This window comes from Microtus oregoni, unplaced genomic scaffold (assembly GCF_018167655.1).
Source record: "Microtus oregoni isolate MIOR12 unplaced genomic scaffold, Mior012 000020F_ref0000438, whole genome shotgun sequence".
NCBI lineage: Eukaryota > Metazoa > Chordata > Mammalia > Rodentia > Cricetidae > Microtus > Microtus oregoni.
Genome location: NW_024543079.1, coordinates 36,405,071 through 36,425,016, shown reverse-complemented (window position 1 = coordinate 36,425,016; position 19,946 = coordinate 36,405,071). Strand labels below are relative to the sequence as shown.

Genomic DNA, 19,946 nt, shown 5'->3' with positions numbered 1-19,946 from the left:
AGTCATTGGTTTCAAATTGTTTTAGAAACTGGGCATTGGTAGTGCATGCTTGTAATCCCAGCACTCAGGAGGGAAGGTGTGTGGGGGGTCTGTGAGTTTGAGGCCAGCTAGAGTCCATTCAGACTCTGTGAGAACAACAGGTACAGCAGGATCAAACAAACAGTAGTGGCAACAACAGACTAGAGGAAGCCCAGCAGACTCAGGGCTGCTTCTCAGCAGATCCACGACTGACTAGACTTAGACTGAAAATTGTAGAGATGAATTCTGTTGAAATTGCTGTAATTTGGTCTGTGTTTGCATTTCAGTGGCCTCATTGTTCCTGAAAGAGATGGCAATGAGACAGCCCCAGAAGTCACTGTCACTTCAGGTTATGCACTGCTTCATTTTTTCAGCGATGCTGCTTATAATCTGACTGGATTTAATATCACTTACAAGTAAGATTTTTAGATTTAATATTTTTGATAATATTCAAAAGACTATTTTAATAATGCTAGTGTGTTGGGGCTTACAGCAAGTCAGGTATCTTGCTAAAAATTAATATGGACTTTGTTAACTAATATTTTTTTTTAAATATTCAGTTTTTGTCATTGTATAATTGAGGACACGGGACCTAAAAGGTTAAAGAAATGTCAGCCCCAGAGGTTGGGACCACAGTTTCTAGATCTTGTCTCTGAGCATCTCCTGGAAGAGAGGGGCATTCTTCTTGCTGCTGGAAGAAAGTGTCAGCCGTTTGCTTTGTGCATTTAACAAAGACTGGTAGTGTCTCAGCAATAATCAGTAGTAGGAGAAGTCTTTATTCTTAAATTGTTATAATAGACCACTAATTCAGTCCTTTAAAAAGTCCAAACTATGTCATCTCAAAGTTATCAATACTGTTATCTTAAGTCATGTTATGAGACACAGTTAAACTCATCATGAAGTTTATTGTTCTTCTCCGTCTGACATGAGTTAATAAAGTTACTAAAGATCTTTAACTATATCACTGGGCAGTAATTCTTAAATTCTACTAATTCTCAGAGTCTTTACAGAGAACTAACTGTGTACCATGAACATATTGGCAGTTCATTGGATTCCTTTCTTTCCGCCATTTCCCAACATGAACTTGGCACTTTCATAGAACTCATTAGTAATGAGCTACCAGGAAGAATAGGATCCTGGTTCCCAACCTAGAGCCAAGTCTGGGTGATCTTGCACAAATCTCTTTTGTTTTGTAATTACTCTAACTTTTTGAGTTATTTATTCTTACCTTCTTCATATGTAAATCCAATAGAGTTGATGTGATTTCATTACTTGAACCTTGGGCTCTAGCTACACAGAGCTCAGTGAGTGCACATGGGCTCAATGGTAAGTCCTGTGGTTATACTTGTGACCGAACTGAAGACAGTCAGACCCTTCAGCTGTGTAGGAGGAGGTTCTGATTACAATTGAAGTGTTGCTTTTATTGACTTGGTTTTCTCCTCTTTGTAGTTTTGACATGTGTCCGAATAATTGCTCAGGCCGAGGAGAATGCAAGAGCAGTAACAGCAGCAATACTGTCGAATGTGAATGCTCTGAGAACTGGAAAGGGGAGTCGTGTGACATTCCTCATTGTACAGACAACTGTGGCTTTCCTCACCGAGGCATCTGTAATGCAAGTGATGTCAGAGGGTGCTCCTGCTCCCCCCACTGGCAGGGTAGGAGCTGTCCTTTTGGTCTTAGAAGGTTGTAATTTAGGGAACCTTAAGGTAGTTTATTTTAGCAGCTGTGTGTTTTATGTTAATCATGTATCAGATGGCATTCAAGCATTCACCTTCTTTATCCAGATTCTTTAAATTTTACACCTGTGTGGTTGTTAATTGATATCCTTAGAATTGTGGAAAGGTTTGACATGTCGTTTGTAACTCATTCATGAAAATTAGGGACCATGGTCTCATGTTAGAGGGGCAGAGAATGAAGCTGAGAGATAGGTGAGAGCTATTCTCTTCCATCTGTTCAGCTCTTGAGTTTACCAGAAGATAGATTTAGATCTGTCATTATATTTTAATCATAAAGTCTTTTCCACTTGAATTGATAACCCCTTGGTCAGCCCTTTCCCCTAAGAGCTTCTTAAGCAAGATTTTTACTGAAAATTTAATCTGAATATATTGCCAAATCATCAGGAACTGTATGATACTAAATTTTGTTAGGGAGTGATTGATTTTGGTCAGTATCTTGAAGAAATTAAAAATACCAGTTAGGTGCTAAAGGTTATTGGTTAAAGCTTATTGCTAAAGCTTATTGGTTAAGAACACTGGCTGCTCTTCGAGAGGACTTAGGTTTGATTCCCAGCACCCACACAGCAGCTCACAACATCTGTAACTCCAATTCCCAGGGATCCAATGCCTTTTTCTTGCCTCAGTGGGCACCAGTAAGGCAAGTGGTACATAGGCATACATGTAAGCAAAACACCCATACATGTAAAAATTTTAAAACCCCACGAATTAAAGATGTTGGATGCTTAAATGCTAAAGGAACCTCTATTCTTTGAATAGTCTTTGCATTTAGATTAGAATTTGGAAAATTATAAACTTTCAAGCTGCATTTTGTGAAACTATTTGTTTTGTTGTTTGTTTTAATTAGGTCCCGGGTGTTCAGTTCCTGTGCCAGCTAACCAGTCTTTCTGGATTCGAGAGGAATATTCTGATATAAAGCTCCCCAGAGCCTCTCATAAAGCTGTGGTCAATGGGAATATAATGTGGGTTGTTGGCGGATATATGTTCAATCACTCAGATTATAGCATGGTTTTAGCGTAAGTGGCTTTATATAAATTTAAATTTTTTTTATATATTATTACTGTGTGTATATATGATGGGGGTGGTGGTAAAAGTGTGTGTGCCATGGTGTGTAAGTGGTGATCAAAAGACAGCTTTGTGGAGCTGTTTTTCTCCTTCATCTTTACATGAGTTTGGGGTATTTAGTGCAGGTTGTCAGGCTTGTAATGTTCTACTCTCTCACCAGCTCTGTAAATGGTTTAAACACTTTTGTAAGAAATTTAGGTTTACACTTTAAAAAACTATGGCATAAAAATAATTAAAAAGACAAGAAATCTTAAGTAATTACTGAGAAAAAAATCTCTGCTTAAACTCTGCATATATGTATATGTTGATGCCTTAGGGTTTATGTTGCAGCGAGGAGACACCATGACCATGGCAATTCTTAAAAAGGAGAACATTAAAAAAAAACCACTTTAAATTGGGGCTGGCTTACAGTTTCAAAAGTCTAGTCTGTTATTGTCATGGGGGGAAGTTTGACTGACTGCAAGCAGACAAGGTGCTAGCTATGAGTTCTACGTCTGAATCCATAGGCAGCAGGAAGAAAATGCCCCAATTGGCATGACTTGAGCATCTGATACCTCAAAGCCTGTCCCCAATCTCACACTTCCTCTAGCAAGGCCATACCTACTCCAACAAGGCCACACCTCCCACTAGTGCCACTCCTTATGAGCTTCTGGTGCCATTTTCATTTAAACCACCGCAGTTGATGATTTAAAACTGAGAGTTCCAAAGAATTCATTGTCATGATAACAATTTATCTTTTTAAGATACTGTCTCTGATATTTTGCTTTAGATATATAGTGGGTTATATAAATAGAAGTTATTCAATATTTTAATAATTTTCATATGTCAGATGATTTCATAAACTGCCTTTGTCTAATAATTCCAGGGTTTGAAGTCTGTGCTTATTTGAAGGTAGATTATACATTATCACATTAGAGTTAGCTTTGGAGTGTTAGATTTCAAGAAGAGATTTATAAATACTTAATTTATAAATGCTATATTTTATAGTCTGGAAAATTTTCTATGCGTTTTCTATTAGTGATTATAAAGCACTAGCAATCACCTTAAAATGAGTAGGACTATGGCAGTGTGGTATAGTGTCTTTGTTGCTGTTCTATTGCTCTGAACACCATGACCAAGGCAGAAGAAAGCATTTAATTAAGGACTTGCTTACAGTTTCAGAGAGCTTACTCTGGGACCATCATGGCAGGGAGCATAGCAACAGGCAGTCACAGCACTGTAGCAGTAGCTGAGAACTTAACACCTCATCCACAAGCAAGCATGGTGTGTGTGTGGAGCGGTGCGGGGAGGAAGGCAGAGACCAGGCCTTGCATAGGCTTTTGAAACCTCAAAGTTCACTCACAGTGACATTATCCAATAAGGCCATACATACCTCCTAATCCTTCCCAGAACATTTCCATCAATTAAAGGCCAAATGTTCAAATATATGAACCTATTGAAGCCATTCTCAGTCAAACTATCACATATAGTTTTGGAATCACCCCAGATATAGTCATTAAAACACAAAGTAATTTAGGACAGTGAAATAAAACCTTATAAAATTGATGGAAAGCTTTAATATTCCCAAAACAAGTTTAATGATAAGAAAGTGATGTGCATCATGAAAGAACAATCTACTAGACAAACTCAGAAATGAATGATCAAAGTTAACAATCCTAAAAATAATTTCAGAATTGAAGACAAATGTGAAAGGAGACACATATAGATAATGCCTTGGAAAAGGAATATTGAAATAGGAATCTTTTAAATCATATAGAAAAAATTTAAAAGATCTTTTTGTAGCACGAGTAATAAAACCCAGAGACAGATATTGGGGTTCAATCTGAAGATCAGAACAGCAAAGCAGCAAAGCCCCTAGAAAGCTCTTAACCTCTATGAAATCTTGAGACTTAAAGAGAGTGAGTTCCTCCCTCGTCCCATTTTACATTCCTCTCTAGGGCTGGATTAAAGGTGTGCACCACCACCGCCCAGCCTCTATGGTTTAGTAGTGTGGCCTCTGGGATTAAAGATGTGTGCCACCACTGCCTGGCCTGTATGACTGACTAGTGTGGCTGTTTTGTGTTCTGATCTTCAAGCAAGCTTTATTTTTTAAAATACAAATGAATATCACTATATTTTTTTACATTTACATATTAATTTTGTGTGTGAGAACTCATGTGCCATAGCACTTGTGTGGCAGTCAGAGAATGATTGAAGGTTCCATTCTCTGTAGGTCTCCACCCTGTAGGTCACACTCTCTCAGGGTCACACCCAGGTCATCAGACTTGGTAGCAAAGTGCTTTTTCCCTCTGTGCCATCTTTCTGGACTAAGAAATTTTTTAAATTGCTAACTATAGTTAAAAACATGGTATGTAAAACCAACAAGAAAAACTAAACAGTAGCAAAAACAAACAAACAAAAAAAACCCAGTATGACTATGTATTCCTGAGCACTATGAACAACCTTGCAGTGAGTCCTAAGGCTTTTCTGTTTGCCTGTGTGTCTTAAACTTACTGTTGAGGACATTGGCAATTTGAAAATAATGATAGGTACAAGGAGAAAAAAAGCCCTAAGGAAACAATTTAGGATGTAGCCCAAAGGTGGGGCTCTTGCCTTGCACATACAAGACCTAGATTATATATCTACCTTCTCCAAAGAATAAAAAGTAATTTTAAAGCAAGCTCTTCTAGAAAAGCTTGTGTTCTCTTTTTAGTCCAAAGATTTAGAAAGACAAAATTTTAATAGTAATGTCGGTATGCCAGTCACATACCACAAAAATCTAGCCCTGGCCTCATCTGTGCCCATAAAGTAAAGAGCCGGGATGTCCATCCTTACCAAAATATAGTGAGATACCCTAACTTTTAGGATTAGTACCAGAGACACCAAATAGGGAGATAGGACTTTCAGCTCTACCAGGCAAAAAATAAAGCTTCCACCCTGCAGTGCCAGGAGAGGCCATGTAGGGAACTTGGACTTTTATCCTCCACTGGCAGTAATGGCAGTAATAAGTTGACCTTCTCCATTCCACTGGAGTGGTCTCAGAGAAGGTCTGCTATAATAGAAAAACAGAGTCTCACAGCATGATATACAAAATTTGCTCATCCAAGAGCTACAAAATTTGCTCAACCAAGAGCTGATACAATCTCAATTTGAATGAGGAAAAAAAGCAGTTAAAGAGACAATGACATTGGGGTGACATACTTTAGAATTATCTGACAAGGACTTTAAAGGCAAACATCTTAAAAATACTACAATTAGCAGCTGCACATATAAAAATCAAGTGAAAGGATAGAAAATATCACCAAAAAATTAGACAACATAGAGAATATCGGAGGCCAGGTTAAGGTACTTGACCTACAGGCCTGATGACCCAAGACCCACATGGATGGAAGAAAGAACGGACTCATGAAAGTTGTCAAGGCACATTCAACTTGGTGCCTTGGCAAATATACACTCTTGCCCTAAATAAATAAATGTAGTAATAATAATAATAATAATAAGTATTAAGTGGAGGGGATGGAAAGTGGCTGAGCCACTTGGGACTTCAGTTCTAGAGCATCTGACACCCTCTTGTGGCCTCTGCAGGCACTGCATGGATGTGTAGTACATAGACGTATACATAGCATAAAAATGAAGGTTAAAGAAAAACAATTACAACTTGAGGACACTTCATTTTGCTAGCACCAAATCAGCTTCTTTGTGTTGTTTTTTGTTTTTTTTTTAACTCTTTACTCTTTTGACTCTTTGTTCTTTGGGATCCTACCAGCCATCTCCGAAATAAATCACACAACATAGATGCTTATTCTTATGAATGCCCAACCTTAGCTTGGCTTGTTTTTAGCCAGCTTTTCTTAAATTATCCTAACTACCATTTGCTTCTGGGCTTTTACCTTTATTTCTGTATATCTTTTCTTCCCTTTTTATTCTGTGTCTGGCTGGGTGACTGGATGGCTGGCTCCTTCTTTCCTTGCTCCTTCCTCCTTTTTCCCCTTCTGTTTATTCTCTCTGCCTGGCAGTCCTGCCTGTCTTTTCTCTGCCCAACTATTGGCTGCTCAACTCTTTATTAGACTAATCAGGTGTTTTAGACAGATAGAGTAACACAGCTTCACAGGGTTATGTTGTAATATGGGCAGCGGGGCTGCGTCCCCAGCACCCCAGCCGCCCGAACGGCTAGCTTATGCCCGAAATAACAACACACAAACTGTATTCATTTAAACACTGCTTGGCCCATTCTCTTCTAGGCTAATTCTCACATATTAATTTAGCCCATTTCTAATCATCTGTGTTGCGCCCCTAGGTGCGCTTACCGGGAAGATTCTAGCCTATGTCCATCCTGGGTTGGAGCTTCATCCCGGGAGCGGGGCATGGCGTCTCTCTCAGGCGTCTGCTCCCGAGAGGAGAGCTGTCGAGACTGAGCTCACTTCCTCTTCCTCCCAGCGTCCTGTTCTGCCTACTCCTCCCACCTATCTTTCAACCAATAAAATGGGCCAAGGCAGTTCCTTTATTAGCCAATGACCTTCCTCCATCAGGGTTAAACACATGCAACATAAAGGAATGCAATACATCTTTGCATCATTAAGCAAATATTCCACAGCATAAACAAGTGAAACACATCTTAAAGTAATATTCTACAACATCTTTGAAATCCTTCCATTTCACGAGAAGCACCAATTCTCCATTGCTCTCTGTGACTCCAGGTATTGGTTGAAGATCAACACCTAGGGCAAAGCTTCTTAGTTTGTCAACAGCATCTCTTTTCTCCTTTAGTTTGCTACCATCAGGGTCACTGTCACATAAAGACTTTGTCCTATCCTTTCCTTTGCCAGCTCTTTGAAAATTAAGAAATACTTTAGTGAACTCTGGACTCTCAGTTTTCTTCAGGTTTCCAAGTATGGTTGATAACTATAAATCTCCTTGTCTTCAGGAAAATCCCCGCCTTCCCATTATTGCACTTAATCCAGACCCTGCCTCTTCAGCCTTTTAAGTCTTTCTATTCTGTTTCTTTCCCAGGTTTTGCAGTGTATTTTTGGGGGAGTCATTTTTTAAAACTGAAATTTTGAGGGGTTCACTGCTGCAGCATGGAAACTCATCTTTGAACTGTGCACCTCTCTTCTTGTTCTTGCTATTGTAAAGACTTGTTTTTATATTTATGTGTGAGGGTGTCTGCCTGCATGTATGTCTGTGACAGGTTTTCTTGTTTTAATGGGAGTTTTTCTCTACTTGGGCAAGTCTTTGGGATTGTCTCTTATCTGTAAGGTGGAGAATGTAAGATGAAGACTAACTCATAGAGTTCCTTTTCTCACTTCATCTTATCAGCCTTATACCCAAAATATGAAACAATCTCACCCTCCCAAAGTGTGACAATTAGAAGAAACTTGTACTACCTTTGTTTTATATTCTCGATGCAAAAGAATTTGCAAACCTATTTCCTGTTTCCTATATATACTCTCCTTGCTAAATCCATACACGTATTTTAGAATAAAACAAGCTTTCCCTAAATCTTCTGCCATGTATTTCTTTTAGGATTTATTTTATGTGTATGTGTTTCTGTAAGTGAATGCTGTGTGTGTGCAATTGCCTTCACGAGGCCAGTAGAGGGTGTTGGATCCACCTGGGCAGAGTTACCAACAGTTGCAACATAGGTGCTGGGAACCAAACTTGGTCCTGTTAAGAGTACAGCAGGCACTCTTAACCCTCAAGATATCTCTCCAGTTCATGCTGGGTGCTGCCTTTAGTTCACAGAGGTTGCTTTTATCTCCTCAAATCTTTCTATGCCCAGTTGTCACTGGTTCTCATCCATGCCTGTGTTTATGTCATAAAGCCACAAGAAGAGACTTGACTGAATCTTGCTAACAGTGTGCATCACAGAAATGACACCCTATCATCTTTGCTTTCCACTGCTTAGAAGCGAGTCAGTGATTCTGCTTATACTCAAGGGAGGGCATTATACCATGAAGCAGAGATGAGGAGTATCGTGGATACTCAAGTATCTGACTGTTATGGTATATCATCAAGTCTTATTGGCACTATCTTTAAAATCTACCCTAAATCTAGAGCTGAATGTGGTAGTGTGTGCTTGTCATCAGTCCCAGAACCAAAGGTGCAGAGGCAGGAAGATTGTGATTTTGAGGCTGCTATAGGTACATACAGAGATCCTATCTCAAAAATAAACAAACGTACAAATAAAAGCTGACTACTCTCACCCCTAGTGCTGCTTCCATGAATAGAAAAGGAAAAATTAAACTTGTAAAAATGATTTTTCTTTCTGTGGTTAACACTAGATGTTTGTAAGAGCCATGTGTGTCGTTTGTGTGGTTTTATGCTTGCCTTGCTATCATTTTCCGTCCTTGTGTGTGTATGTGTGTTCCCGTGTGGAAGCCAGAAGTCATTGTTGATTGTTGTTCTTAATTGCTCTCCACTTTGTTTTTTGAGACAGGATTTTTAACTAAATCTAGTGCATACTCAGCAAAACCTGGGGACTCTTCCTGTCTATGTCTCCAGTGTTACAAGCACAACCCAAACTTGTGTGACAAGCACTGACTAACTGAGCCATGTCTTCAGCTCCTCATTCCCTTTTCTTTTTCTTTTTTAAAAGATTTATTTATTTATGAGTGTCTCGTGTGTGTGTGTGTGTGTGTGTGTGTGTGTGTGTGTGTGTGTTGTGCTCCACATGCAAGCAATGCCAGAAGAGGGTGTTGGATCCTCTGAAACTGGAGTTCCAGAGAGCTATGAGCCTGTCATGTGGGTGTTGGGAACTGAATCCAGGTCCTCTGAAAGATCAGCAAGCACTTCTTGTTAACTCTTATAACTTATATTAGCCAATTATTCTTGTCTATGTTAGCCACGTGACTCAGTACCTTTTTTGGCAAGGCAGTCACATCTTGCTTCCTCTGCATCTGGGTCAGGACTGCTACTATATTCTTAAAAGCCATTGTTAGCCAGACTTGGCTGTGTGTTGGCTCTGAGGGAAAAGTCTTCCCATTGTGTTATAGTTCAGAGGGGAAAGGTTTTCCCAATACATGTATTATAGCTCTGCTTTGGAGAGGGGAATTTCTCCAATGCAGGTGTTACAAATCTGTAGGGAAAGGTATCCTGGCAGCTAGGAGCCAAGGAATACCACAGAGTTACACTACACAACAAACCTCACACAATAGATTTATTGGTAGAGAAAAACCTAGGAGGGTGGCTGCCTCTGCTTAGGAGAGAAGTTACAGGGAAAACAGGGTTTATATAGCATTTCTTGGGAGGGGGGATGGAGCTTTCTAGGGTGGGGATTTGTGGGACTTGAAGTCCTGATCTTGGGGCGAGCCCAGGGATTGTTAGGATTTCAAGCTCAGGTCTTCAAGTCCTAAGTTTGGACTTTTTACTCTGTAGGATGGAGTTTGGCTGCCTGCATCTGTAGGGGCTGTGCCTAGCCATTATTACCAGGGTGGAGACTGGCTGTTGGAGGTCCTTAGGAGCAGGGCCTGGCCACTCAAGAACCTCAAGGGACTTACAGGTTGTGCATGCCTATACTCCCAGAATTCTGGAAGTTTAGTCAGGAGGATAGTGAGTTAGGAGCCAGCCTGCTCTATATAGCAAAAAACAAAAAAAAAAAAAATACAAAAACTACACACATAGAAAAAGCCTCCCATTAATACCATCCAGTTGAATATTATGGCCCTGTATCACCATGTAACCACTGTTTGCCATCCCCCGTTCTATTTGTTTCTCTCTTGCCTTCGTGCTGCCCTAACAGTCTTCTTTCTTTGCTCATGAAGCACCGTGTGCATCCTGACTCCAGGGCTTTTGCACCACTGTTCCTTCTGTCTAATTTTCTGTTGCTGTGCCTGAAGGTTGGTTTCTTCTCACTCTTATAGGTCAATCTAATTGTTTCACCAAGAGATCTTTCCTGACCGTCTGGTTCAGACAGGTTCTCCCTGTGGTTGTTTTTCATAGTTTTAAATTCCTTTCAAGCACTGCCACTTATCTTAAATTATGTGTATGTGTGCCCTTATTGCACATGCTCATTGTTGGGGCTTGATTCACTCTGTCAGCTCAGGACGTAGTTCATAGCAGGTGCTCAGGTGAGTACTTATAGCCACAAGGGGAGCAGGTGACTTCTTCATTTACTTCACACGTATTCTAGATGTGTATATTAATGGTACATTTGGTCTGTAAGCCCCCCCCCCCTTTTTAAATATTAGCACATCTTTTCTATGTGAACTCAATCAAAACATGAGTTTTAGGGCTTTGTATATTTCATACAAATACTGGTATAGTCACAATTCTTGCTTTACTAGTTTTCATGGAATTTCAGTGAATATAGAGGTTCTTTTTAAAAGTAGTATTTTGGACAAGAAGACCCTGTCTCAAACGGTAGCTTTGCTGGTAGAGTGCCTGTCTAGCACGCAGGAAGCCCTGGGTTCATCCCAGCACCTCAAAAATGGGACATGTGGCATATGCTGTCATCTCAACACTCTGGAGGTAGAGAAAAGGGGATCAGGAGTTAAGGTCATCCGTGGCTTTATAACAAATTGGAGACCAGCCTGGGCTACATGAAATCCTGTCTCAAAATCAAAAAGCAAAGTTGTATATTGAATTTCAGTTTTAAATTTTATAGTCATTTACACTCATTGTTATCAAGTATATTTCAGGAGTTACCTTTATATTCTTTCCTCCACAACCCTACTAACCCAAAATTTGAAGCTGTATTAAAATACAGTTCCTAATCTGGGAGTGGTAGCTCTCGCATGTGATCCTAGCAATTGAGAGACTAATGCAGGAGAGTTGTCACAGTTTTTTTTTTAAATTAGCTGAGTTCCAGACCATCATTACAACAGAGTGTGACCCTGCCTCAAGAATATAAAACACAATAAAAATAGTTTCCGATTTATGTCACCTAGTGATCCTCTTACAAAGTAAATGGTCCTGGCCTCCTGCATTAATATTCCAGTTGAGCCAGTTGGTCGTGATCACCTTTAATACCAGCAGAGGCAGGCAGATTGCTATGAGTTTGAGGCCAGCCTGGACTACAGAACTAGTTTCAGAACAGCCAGAGCTACAAAAAGAAACCCTGTCTCAACCTCTCCCTACCAAAAGAAGGAAAGAAATATTCCAGTTGAGCTGTACATGGTGCTGCACACCTTAATGCCAATATCTCAATACTCATGGGGCAGAAGCAGGTGGATCTCTGTGAGTTCAAGGCCAACTTTGTCTATGCATGGTGAGATTTGTCTCAAAAAATAATAATAAAATAAAAAGATTACCATTGAAACTTCATAATTGAATTTCCTCTTTCTCTAGGCAAAAAAAGGCAGTCTTGTTTTTTGTTTATTTTATTTTTATTCTAGTTTGCTTTCTGTTGCTGTGATCAAACACTTAGCAAAACCAGCTTGGGGAGGAAAAGGTTTATTTTATCTTATGCTTCTGAGTAACTGTCCATCACTAAGGGAAATCAAGTCAGGAACTTGAGCAGGAGCAGAGGCAGGAATTATGGAAAATGTTACCAGCTTGCTCACTAGCTTGCTGGTCCTCCCACTGGCTCATGCCCAGCTAGTTAGCTTTCTTGCATTATATAGCCCACACCCACCTGCCCAGTAATGTGTACTTACTGCTCATGGTAGGTTGGGCCCTCCTAGATCTATTAGCCATCAAGAAATGCCTCACAGATGTGCCCATTCCTCAAATGAAGTTTCTTTTCCCCAGGTGATTCTGGTTTGTGTCAGGCTGACACTGGTGAGAAAAGTAACTAATATATAAGCTGATCGGATATGTTTAAAGCTATTCCAGCTGTAGAAGTAGTTGCTAAAAAAGACCAGGAGAAAAGTAGAGAAATGGAGCATGTGGCTGACTCCCTTGAAGCCCAGCTTTTGTTGCAGTGGTGTCACAGTGGACTACCAAAAGGACACTTAAACCTGAGTACAGGACATGTGCACATCCTTCATCCAGGTCCTTGCATTTTATCCGACTTCCGAGAAGTGAGGAGGACACAGAAGTGAGTAGCACCAGCCCTCCACGTGAAGCTGCATGGACACCTTTACACTGCTTCTTCTATAGATAACTTAGATTTAAATTCTGCATAAAACTGAAAATCTTTGAGATGAAGCAGGAGGTTTTTTAGATCTAAAGAAGCCGGGATAAATCATATTGAGCAAAATCTAGAAATTGAATGTTTGATGGATTGAGATGATTCCAGTTAACTCAGAGAAAATGGTTGGAAAGTTAGAGAAAGGCAAAAATACAAGAAAGGAGGTGTCACACACAAAATTACTGTCCACGAGGGAAAGAACCACAAACAATAAGTGGGTGAAATAGCACAAGTGCTTCAGGAAAGTTTACAGCATTTTCTCAGTGAGTAGACCTAATTTGATGAAGTTCTTGAACTTTTAGGATAAAGGACACATCATTGTTTGGGAAGCCCTAGGTGGTTCGGTACTTTCTGCTGGCTGTGGTACATCATTCTCTGAAGAACCTTTGCTTGGATTTGGTAGTGGTAACATTCTGTTAGTGGGTTGCCCGGACATTGTAGGAGGGTGGAGTATATGCCCCCTATTCTGGTGGTGAGGGGAATGAAAGGCCATTTAAGGTGTAGATCTCATGGTGTCAATATGGATATCTGAATGGTCTGGGTTACCTCACTCAGGATGATTTTTTTTTATCAAGTTCCATCTGTTTGCCTGCAAATTTCATTTTTTTTTACAGATGAGTAATATTCCATTGTGTAAATGTACCACATTTTCTTTATCCTTTCTTTGGTTGAAGGACATCTAGGTTGTTTCCAGGTTCTGACTGTTACAAGTAATGCTGCTATGAACATAGCTGAGCAAGTGCTCTTGTGGTGTGGTTGAGCATCTTTAGGGTATATGCCCAATATTGGTATAGCTGGATCTTGAGGTAAATTAACTTAACAATTTTCCAAGAAACTGTTGTATCAATTTCCAAAGTGGCCGTATAAGTTTGTATTCCCACCAGCAGTGGAGTAGTGTTCAATTACTCCACATCCGCTCCAACATAAGCTGTCATCAGTGGTTTTGATCTTATCTCTTCTGGCAGGTGTAAGATGGTATCTCAGAGTTATTTTGATTTGTATTTCCATGGTGGCTAAGGATGTTGAACAATTCTTGAGTGTATCTTGATCATGTTAGAGTCTTCTGTTGAGAATTCTCTGTTTAGATCTGTACTCCATTTTTAAATTGGATTATTTGATATTTTGATGTCTAGTTTCTTGAGTTCTTTATATATTTTAGAGATCAGCCCTTTGTCGGATGTGGGGTTGGTGAAGATCTTTCCCCTGCTGTTTTGTCCTTTTGATAGTGTCTTTTGCTTTACAGAAGCTTTTCAGTTTAATGAAGTCCTATTTATTAATTGTTGATCTCAGTATTTGTAAAACTGGTGTTCTATTTATAAAGTTGTCTTCTGTGCCAATGCGTTCATGGGTACTTCCCACTTCCTCTTCTATTAGATTCAGTTAATTGGACTTATGTTTAGATCCTTGGTCCTTTTGGACTTGAGTGTTGTACAAGGTGATAGATATGGATCTATTTGCGTTCTTTTACATGTTGACATCCAGTTATACTGGCACCATTTGTTGCAGATGCTTTTTCTGTTGTATAATTTTGACTTCTTTGTAAAAAAAAAAAAGGTGTTCATAGGTGTGTGGATTTGCATCAGGGTTTTCAATTCTATTCCATTGATCCACCTGTCTTTTTTTATGCCAATACCATAAGGTTTTTATTACTATTGTTTGAAATCCAGGAATGATGATGCCTCCAAAAGTTCCCTTATTGTTCATAATTGTTTTATCTATACTGGGTTTTTTTATTTTTCCATATGAAGTTGAGTATTGTTCTTTTGAGGTCTGTGAATTGTTTTGGAATTTTGATGGGGATTGCATTGAATCTGAGATTGCTTTTGGTAAGATTGCCATTTTTACTATGTTAATCCTACCTATCCACGAGCATGGGAGATCTTTCCATCTTCTGATATCTCCTCTAATTTCTTGCTTTAAATAGATGTAAAAATGTGGTAGTCCTAGTAATTCATACTTTTATGAATCTGTTTGCCTATCTTGTGATATTCTCTAACACAAAGCTTCATCAACAGACATTATGTTTAGTCTTTATAAAAATTATATTCAGTGCATTGCTTCCTTTGTTTGTTTTAGACAGTGTCTAACTATGTGGCTCTGTCTGGCCTGGAGCGTGCTCTGTAGACCAGGCTGGCACTTGCCTCTGCCTCCTGAGTGCTGATATTAAAGATGCTCTGCATATTGCTTCTTTAGCTTAGCATTATTTTAGAGATTTATTTTGAGATGTTTCTCGAATGTTTTTTGATGTTTTTGTTATCTATACAACTTATTAATAACAACAATTTATTAATCAATTTCAATAGACATTTGTTTCCTTTTTACTAGCATGTTTTGATAAACCTCTTTCCTATTTTTGTTACTTTTATGTGCTGGCATGCAGAGGACAGTGTTTGGGAGTTGGGTTTCTCTTTCCACTATGTGGGTTCTAGGGATTGAATTCAGGTTTTCATGTTTGGCAGCAAGTACCTTTACTCAACTGAGCCTTCTTACCAGCCCTTGTATTGGGTTTTGTTAGTGGTGGTTGGTTGGTTGGTCCTCCTCCCCACACAGACAGGATCTCCCTACTGCCTTGACTGGCCTGGAATTATATAGAATCACTGAGATACATCTGCTTCTGCCTCCTGAGTGCTAGTATTAAAGGCATTTGCCACCATGTCAGCCCATGTTTTTTTGTTTTTTGTTTTTCTTTTCGGTGGTGGTGCCCAGTATTAGGCAACTAACACTTTGGCCCTATACTGCCTCACAGACCTGTTTAGTTTTTGAAGCAGGGTCTTAACAATATTTTTTCTTTTTTCTTTTCCCCTCAGCATGAACTAGTTTATTCTAGATGGACAAAGCATCCACGATTCCATACATCCTCCATCACAAGCCAAATGTAGGCATGGATGGTTTTGTAGCACCTCTGGTCATAGTTATTTTCAGAGTCCAGTTGTCCAGCGGCGTCTCAGAGGAGCATATGTAATTGTGTTACACTTTTGAGACAAGCACTAACTTGATTAGACAGCGATTTTCAAGTCAGCATTACCAAGAGTTCTGTTAAATTAGGCTGGATTCCAGGAAGATGTTTAGAAAGTAGGCATAGAGGCATTGAGAGGACAGCTTTGGGAACATTATGACAGATTACAGTCTCAAAACTAATTTTAAATGACCCAAAGAGATACCGACAATTCCATTGATCAACAATTCACTTTGTAGCCTGTATGGGCCAAGAACTCACTGCACTCTTCATGGCTTCAGCCTTCTGCTACTGGGATTACAGGCACAGCCACAGTGCCCAACAGTAAATCTAGTCTTATATTCTTTTATTTTTATTTATGTGTATAGTCTCTGTGTGTGTGAAACCTGAGTGTAGTTGCCGTTGGAGCCAGAGAAGGTGTCAGATCCTTTGGAGCTATAGTTACAGGCACTTATAAACTGCTCAGTACCTGAGAACCAAACCTTGCTCCTCTGGAGCAAGCACTCTTAGCCCCCAAATCATCTCTTCATTCCCAGTTTTTTTTTCCCTAAACTTAGATTATATGGGTAACATAATAAACATTTACTTAAGGTAACAAAGTGACGTTGGTTTCTCTGTGCTTTGATTTCTTTTCAATTTTATAAACATTAAAACTTTTTAAAATTTAATTTAAGCTTTTGCCCCTTCGTATATATGTATTTTGTCAGTCTTCTGTCTGTAAATGTATAGTAAGATGTTTGTAATAATATTTCCTTACTGTTAGTATTTATTTCTGGGTGATGGAGTGTCACGTCATCCTTAAACATTTTAGCTTATTTATTGTACTGATTGTATTTTTTCATGCATTTTATAATAGCAGTAGGGGAATTGTCTTAGTTACTTTTCTTTTGCTGTGGTTAAAATGCCATAACCAAGGTGACTTGTTAAAGAAAACACTTATTTGAGCTTTTAGAGGGTTAGAGTCTGTGATGCAGAATAAAGCATGGTGGCAGAAAAACTGAGAGCTCACATTTTGATCCAAAAGAGGGAGAGAAAAAGAGCACACTGGGAAAGTCTTAACCTCAAAACCCGCTCTGAGTGACACTTCCTCCAACAAGGCCATACATTCTAATTCTTCCCAAACAGTTCCACCAATTGGAGATGAAGTACTCAAATATGTGAACCCATGGGGGCCATTCTCAAACGACCACAGTGGGTTTTCTTTTTTAAAAAATGACTGTTTTAGTTGATTGTGATTACTCAGTAGTATATGAGTAAGCGTGAGGTGCAGGCAGGACTATAACTTATTTCTGTTGGGGGCACACAACTATATGAGTCTGTACACTTGTGCATGAATGGAGGCCAGAGGCCAACATCAGGTGTCTCTGTTTGTTGTTTGGCACTTTTCTGGTTTGAGACAGGATCTGTCACTTAACTTAGAACTCATACTTTTGGATAGACTGACTGGCCAGCCCCATGGGACCGGCCCGCACCCTTCCACCACTGTGATTGGAGTTGCAGAAAGGTGACTCCACACCTGGCTTTTATAGGAGTGCTAAGGATCTGAAGTTAGACTCTCATGATTTCTCAGCAGGTATTTTTCCCACTGAGCCATCATCACTCCAGCTCTACAAGTATTTTTATTTTGTATTTTAGCTTTCTTGAACAATTGATTAAATCAAAAGAAATCCTGATATTAAAATATTTATTCATTGAAAATTTCATACACATATAATCTTGATATCTACCCCAAATTCTCCCTTCACTCCCTCCAGGTCTCCCCAGTGTGCATGCATGCTTATGCGTACACATGTTAGTTCTCTTTTTCCACTGTGTGGGTCCCAGTGATAGAATTCAGGTGGCCAGGCTTGTGCAGCAAGCACTTTTACTCACTGAGCCATACCTGCTCAGATATTTTCTTTTAGTTATTATCCCCTTTTTGGTACTTGCCTTCAGTTTGTCATTAATGAGTAGAAGTTATTGTGAGCTATTAAGTCCCTTCATAGCAGAAACTCCATGGCTTAGATTGTTATATAGAAGAGGTTGGCAGGAGGCTACAGAAGCTCCAAGTAGATGTCTGTATCCCAGGGTTGTGTAGTCGGCCTCCCTGTTGTGAGTTATCACATGCTCAGTGGGCCCAGATATAAAGTATGCTTGCGAGAATAGCATGTACCTACCTCCCTATATCCCTGGTTGTTTATTGAAAATCTTTGAACTGGATTGTATCATAAATAGAAGAATACAAGATGTTCTGTTTTGTTGTTTGGGTGAAAATATGGTCTGTTTATTTTGTAGGTATGACCTGACTTCTAGGGAATGGCTTCCATTAAACCATTCTGTGAACAGTGTGGTTGTAAGATATGGTCATTCTTTGGCATTACATAAGGTAAACTATCTCAACTTTTTACCAAGCAGGAAATCCAACTCTTCCTGTTTCTTTATGTCATTGAGTCTTCAGCTTTGGTTTTAATTGGTATAAACTTTGGTGTGGTGGGGGTAATTGGAAATTGAAGTTGGAACTATTTTAATCTGTGGTATTATACTGGGATACTATGATTACAGTGCCAAGTGGTTAAGAATGAAGGTTACAAAGTGTCAGCGAACCCCATGCCTATTAGCAGGTTTAGCCACATTGCAATATGACTGAGTCATCTTTTTTATTTCCTTGTTTCTGTGTATATGTTGTAGGATGAGGCAACTTTATTTTTCAAGTAATTTAATTCTGTAACACAATTCAAGTGAAGAAGGTGTTTTAGAGAGATAAAGAATGTGATTTTGCCAGGCATTGGTGGCACACACCTTTAATTTCAGCACTAGGGGGGAAGCAGAGGCAGGTAGATCTCTGTGAGTTTGAGGTCAGCCTGCTCTATAAGAGCTAGTTCCAGGGCAGCCAGGTCTGTTACACAGAGAAACCATATATATATATATATTCACTGACAAGTACATTTTTCTCATACTTCTTAAGCTAAGAATAATAATGAGTTTGTAAGCCAGTCTTTTTCTGTTCTCAGATATTATTTTTTAAAAAAGATTTATTTCTATTTTATGTGTACAGGTAGTTTGTCTGTTTGTGTGTCTGTGCATGCTGTTTCACCAGACACCAAAAGAGAAGGGCATAAGAACCCCAGGAAGTGGAGTTATATACAGCTGGTTGTCAGTTACCATGTGGGTTCTAGGAACCAAACCCTGGTCTTCTCTAAGAGCAGCAACTGCTCTTAACTGCTACACCATTTCTCCAGCTCTAGATTTGAATTTTTAAAATCCTGTTTACATCTTTCTTGTAGGATAAAATCTACATGTATGGAGGAAAAATCGATTCAACGGGGAACGTGACCAATGAGTTGAGAGTATTTCATATTCATAATGAATCATGGGTATTGCTAACACCCAAAGCCAAGGAGCAGTATGCAGTAGTTGGGCACTCTGCACACATTGTTACACTGGCAACGGGCCGTGTGGTCATGTTGGTCATCTTTGGTCATTGCCCACTCTATGGATATATAAGTGTTGTGCAGGAGTATGACTTAGGTATGTCCATTTTTTCTAGTAATTGCACCGTGAATATCCCATTAAAAACCCTACCCTTATTATTTGGACAGTTTAAAAATTCAGCCTAACCTTGATCCAGTACTTTGCCTTGAAGTAGTTAATATCAGTATGTAACTGGTAAGATTCAGGTTGTTGATATTCCTGTGCAACAAATATTTGTTACTGTCAGTTTGCCAGAGATAGCCAGAGATAGCACTAAATGCTTTTGGTACCAAAATAAGCATAATGAAAAACAATAATAAGCACACTAAAATAATTTTTGGATAGTCCTTTAGTGTTATTTTACCTTAGGGTATAATCTTTCCTTGGGTTTAATTGTATTGTTTTTCATTGTATATAGGAGTGTGAGAATTGAAATTTAAATAAAGTAGTCCTATAAAGTACATCTAAAGATCATTAAAATATATCTGAAAATTATAAAGAATCACTGAAGATCATAGGGAATTAAATGTCGATTTGAGAGAAATCTGAATCTTTAAAAATTTGTTCTTTGAAAGTTTTATATATGTATCCAATGTATGTTGGATTTCTCCATCCATCTACCCTAGTCTTCTTCCCAACACGCCTCCTTCCCAGACGTATACCCTCCTTTTGAGGG

General features: G+C 39.2%; 1 protein-coding gene across 2 annotated transcripts in view; it reads left to right on the top strand.

Annotated features, from left to right (window-relative positions):
* Positions 1 to 19,946, top strand: part of Atrn (attractin) — a 151,521-nt gene that overhangs the window by 29,692 nt on the left and 101,883 nt on the right. For both annotated transcript variants that reach the window (XM_041670850.1, XM_041670851.1), the window contains exons 4-8: positions 306 to 434; positions 1,468 to 1,673; positions 2,599 to 2,767; positions 18,095 to 18,185; positions 19,084 to 19,327. In XM_041670850.1, the coding sequence (XP_041526784.1) occupies positions 306 to 434; positions 1,468 to 1,673; positions 2,599 to 2,767; positions 18,095 to 18,185; positions 19,084 to 19,327 (839 nt within the window). The remainder of the gene's footprint in view (positions 1 to 305; positions 435 to 1,467; positions 1,674 to 2,598; positions 2,768 to 18,094; positions 18,186 to 19,083; positions 19,328 to 19,946) is intronic.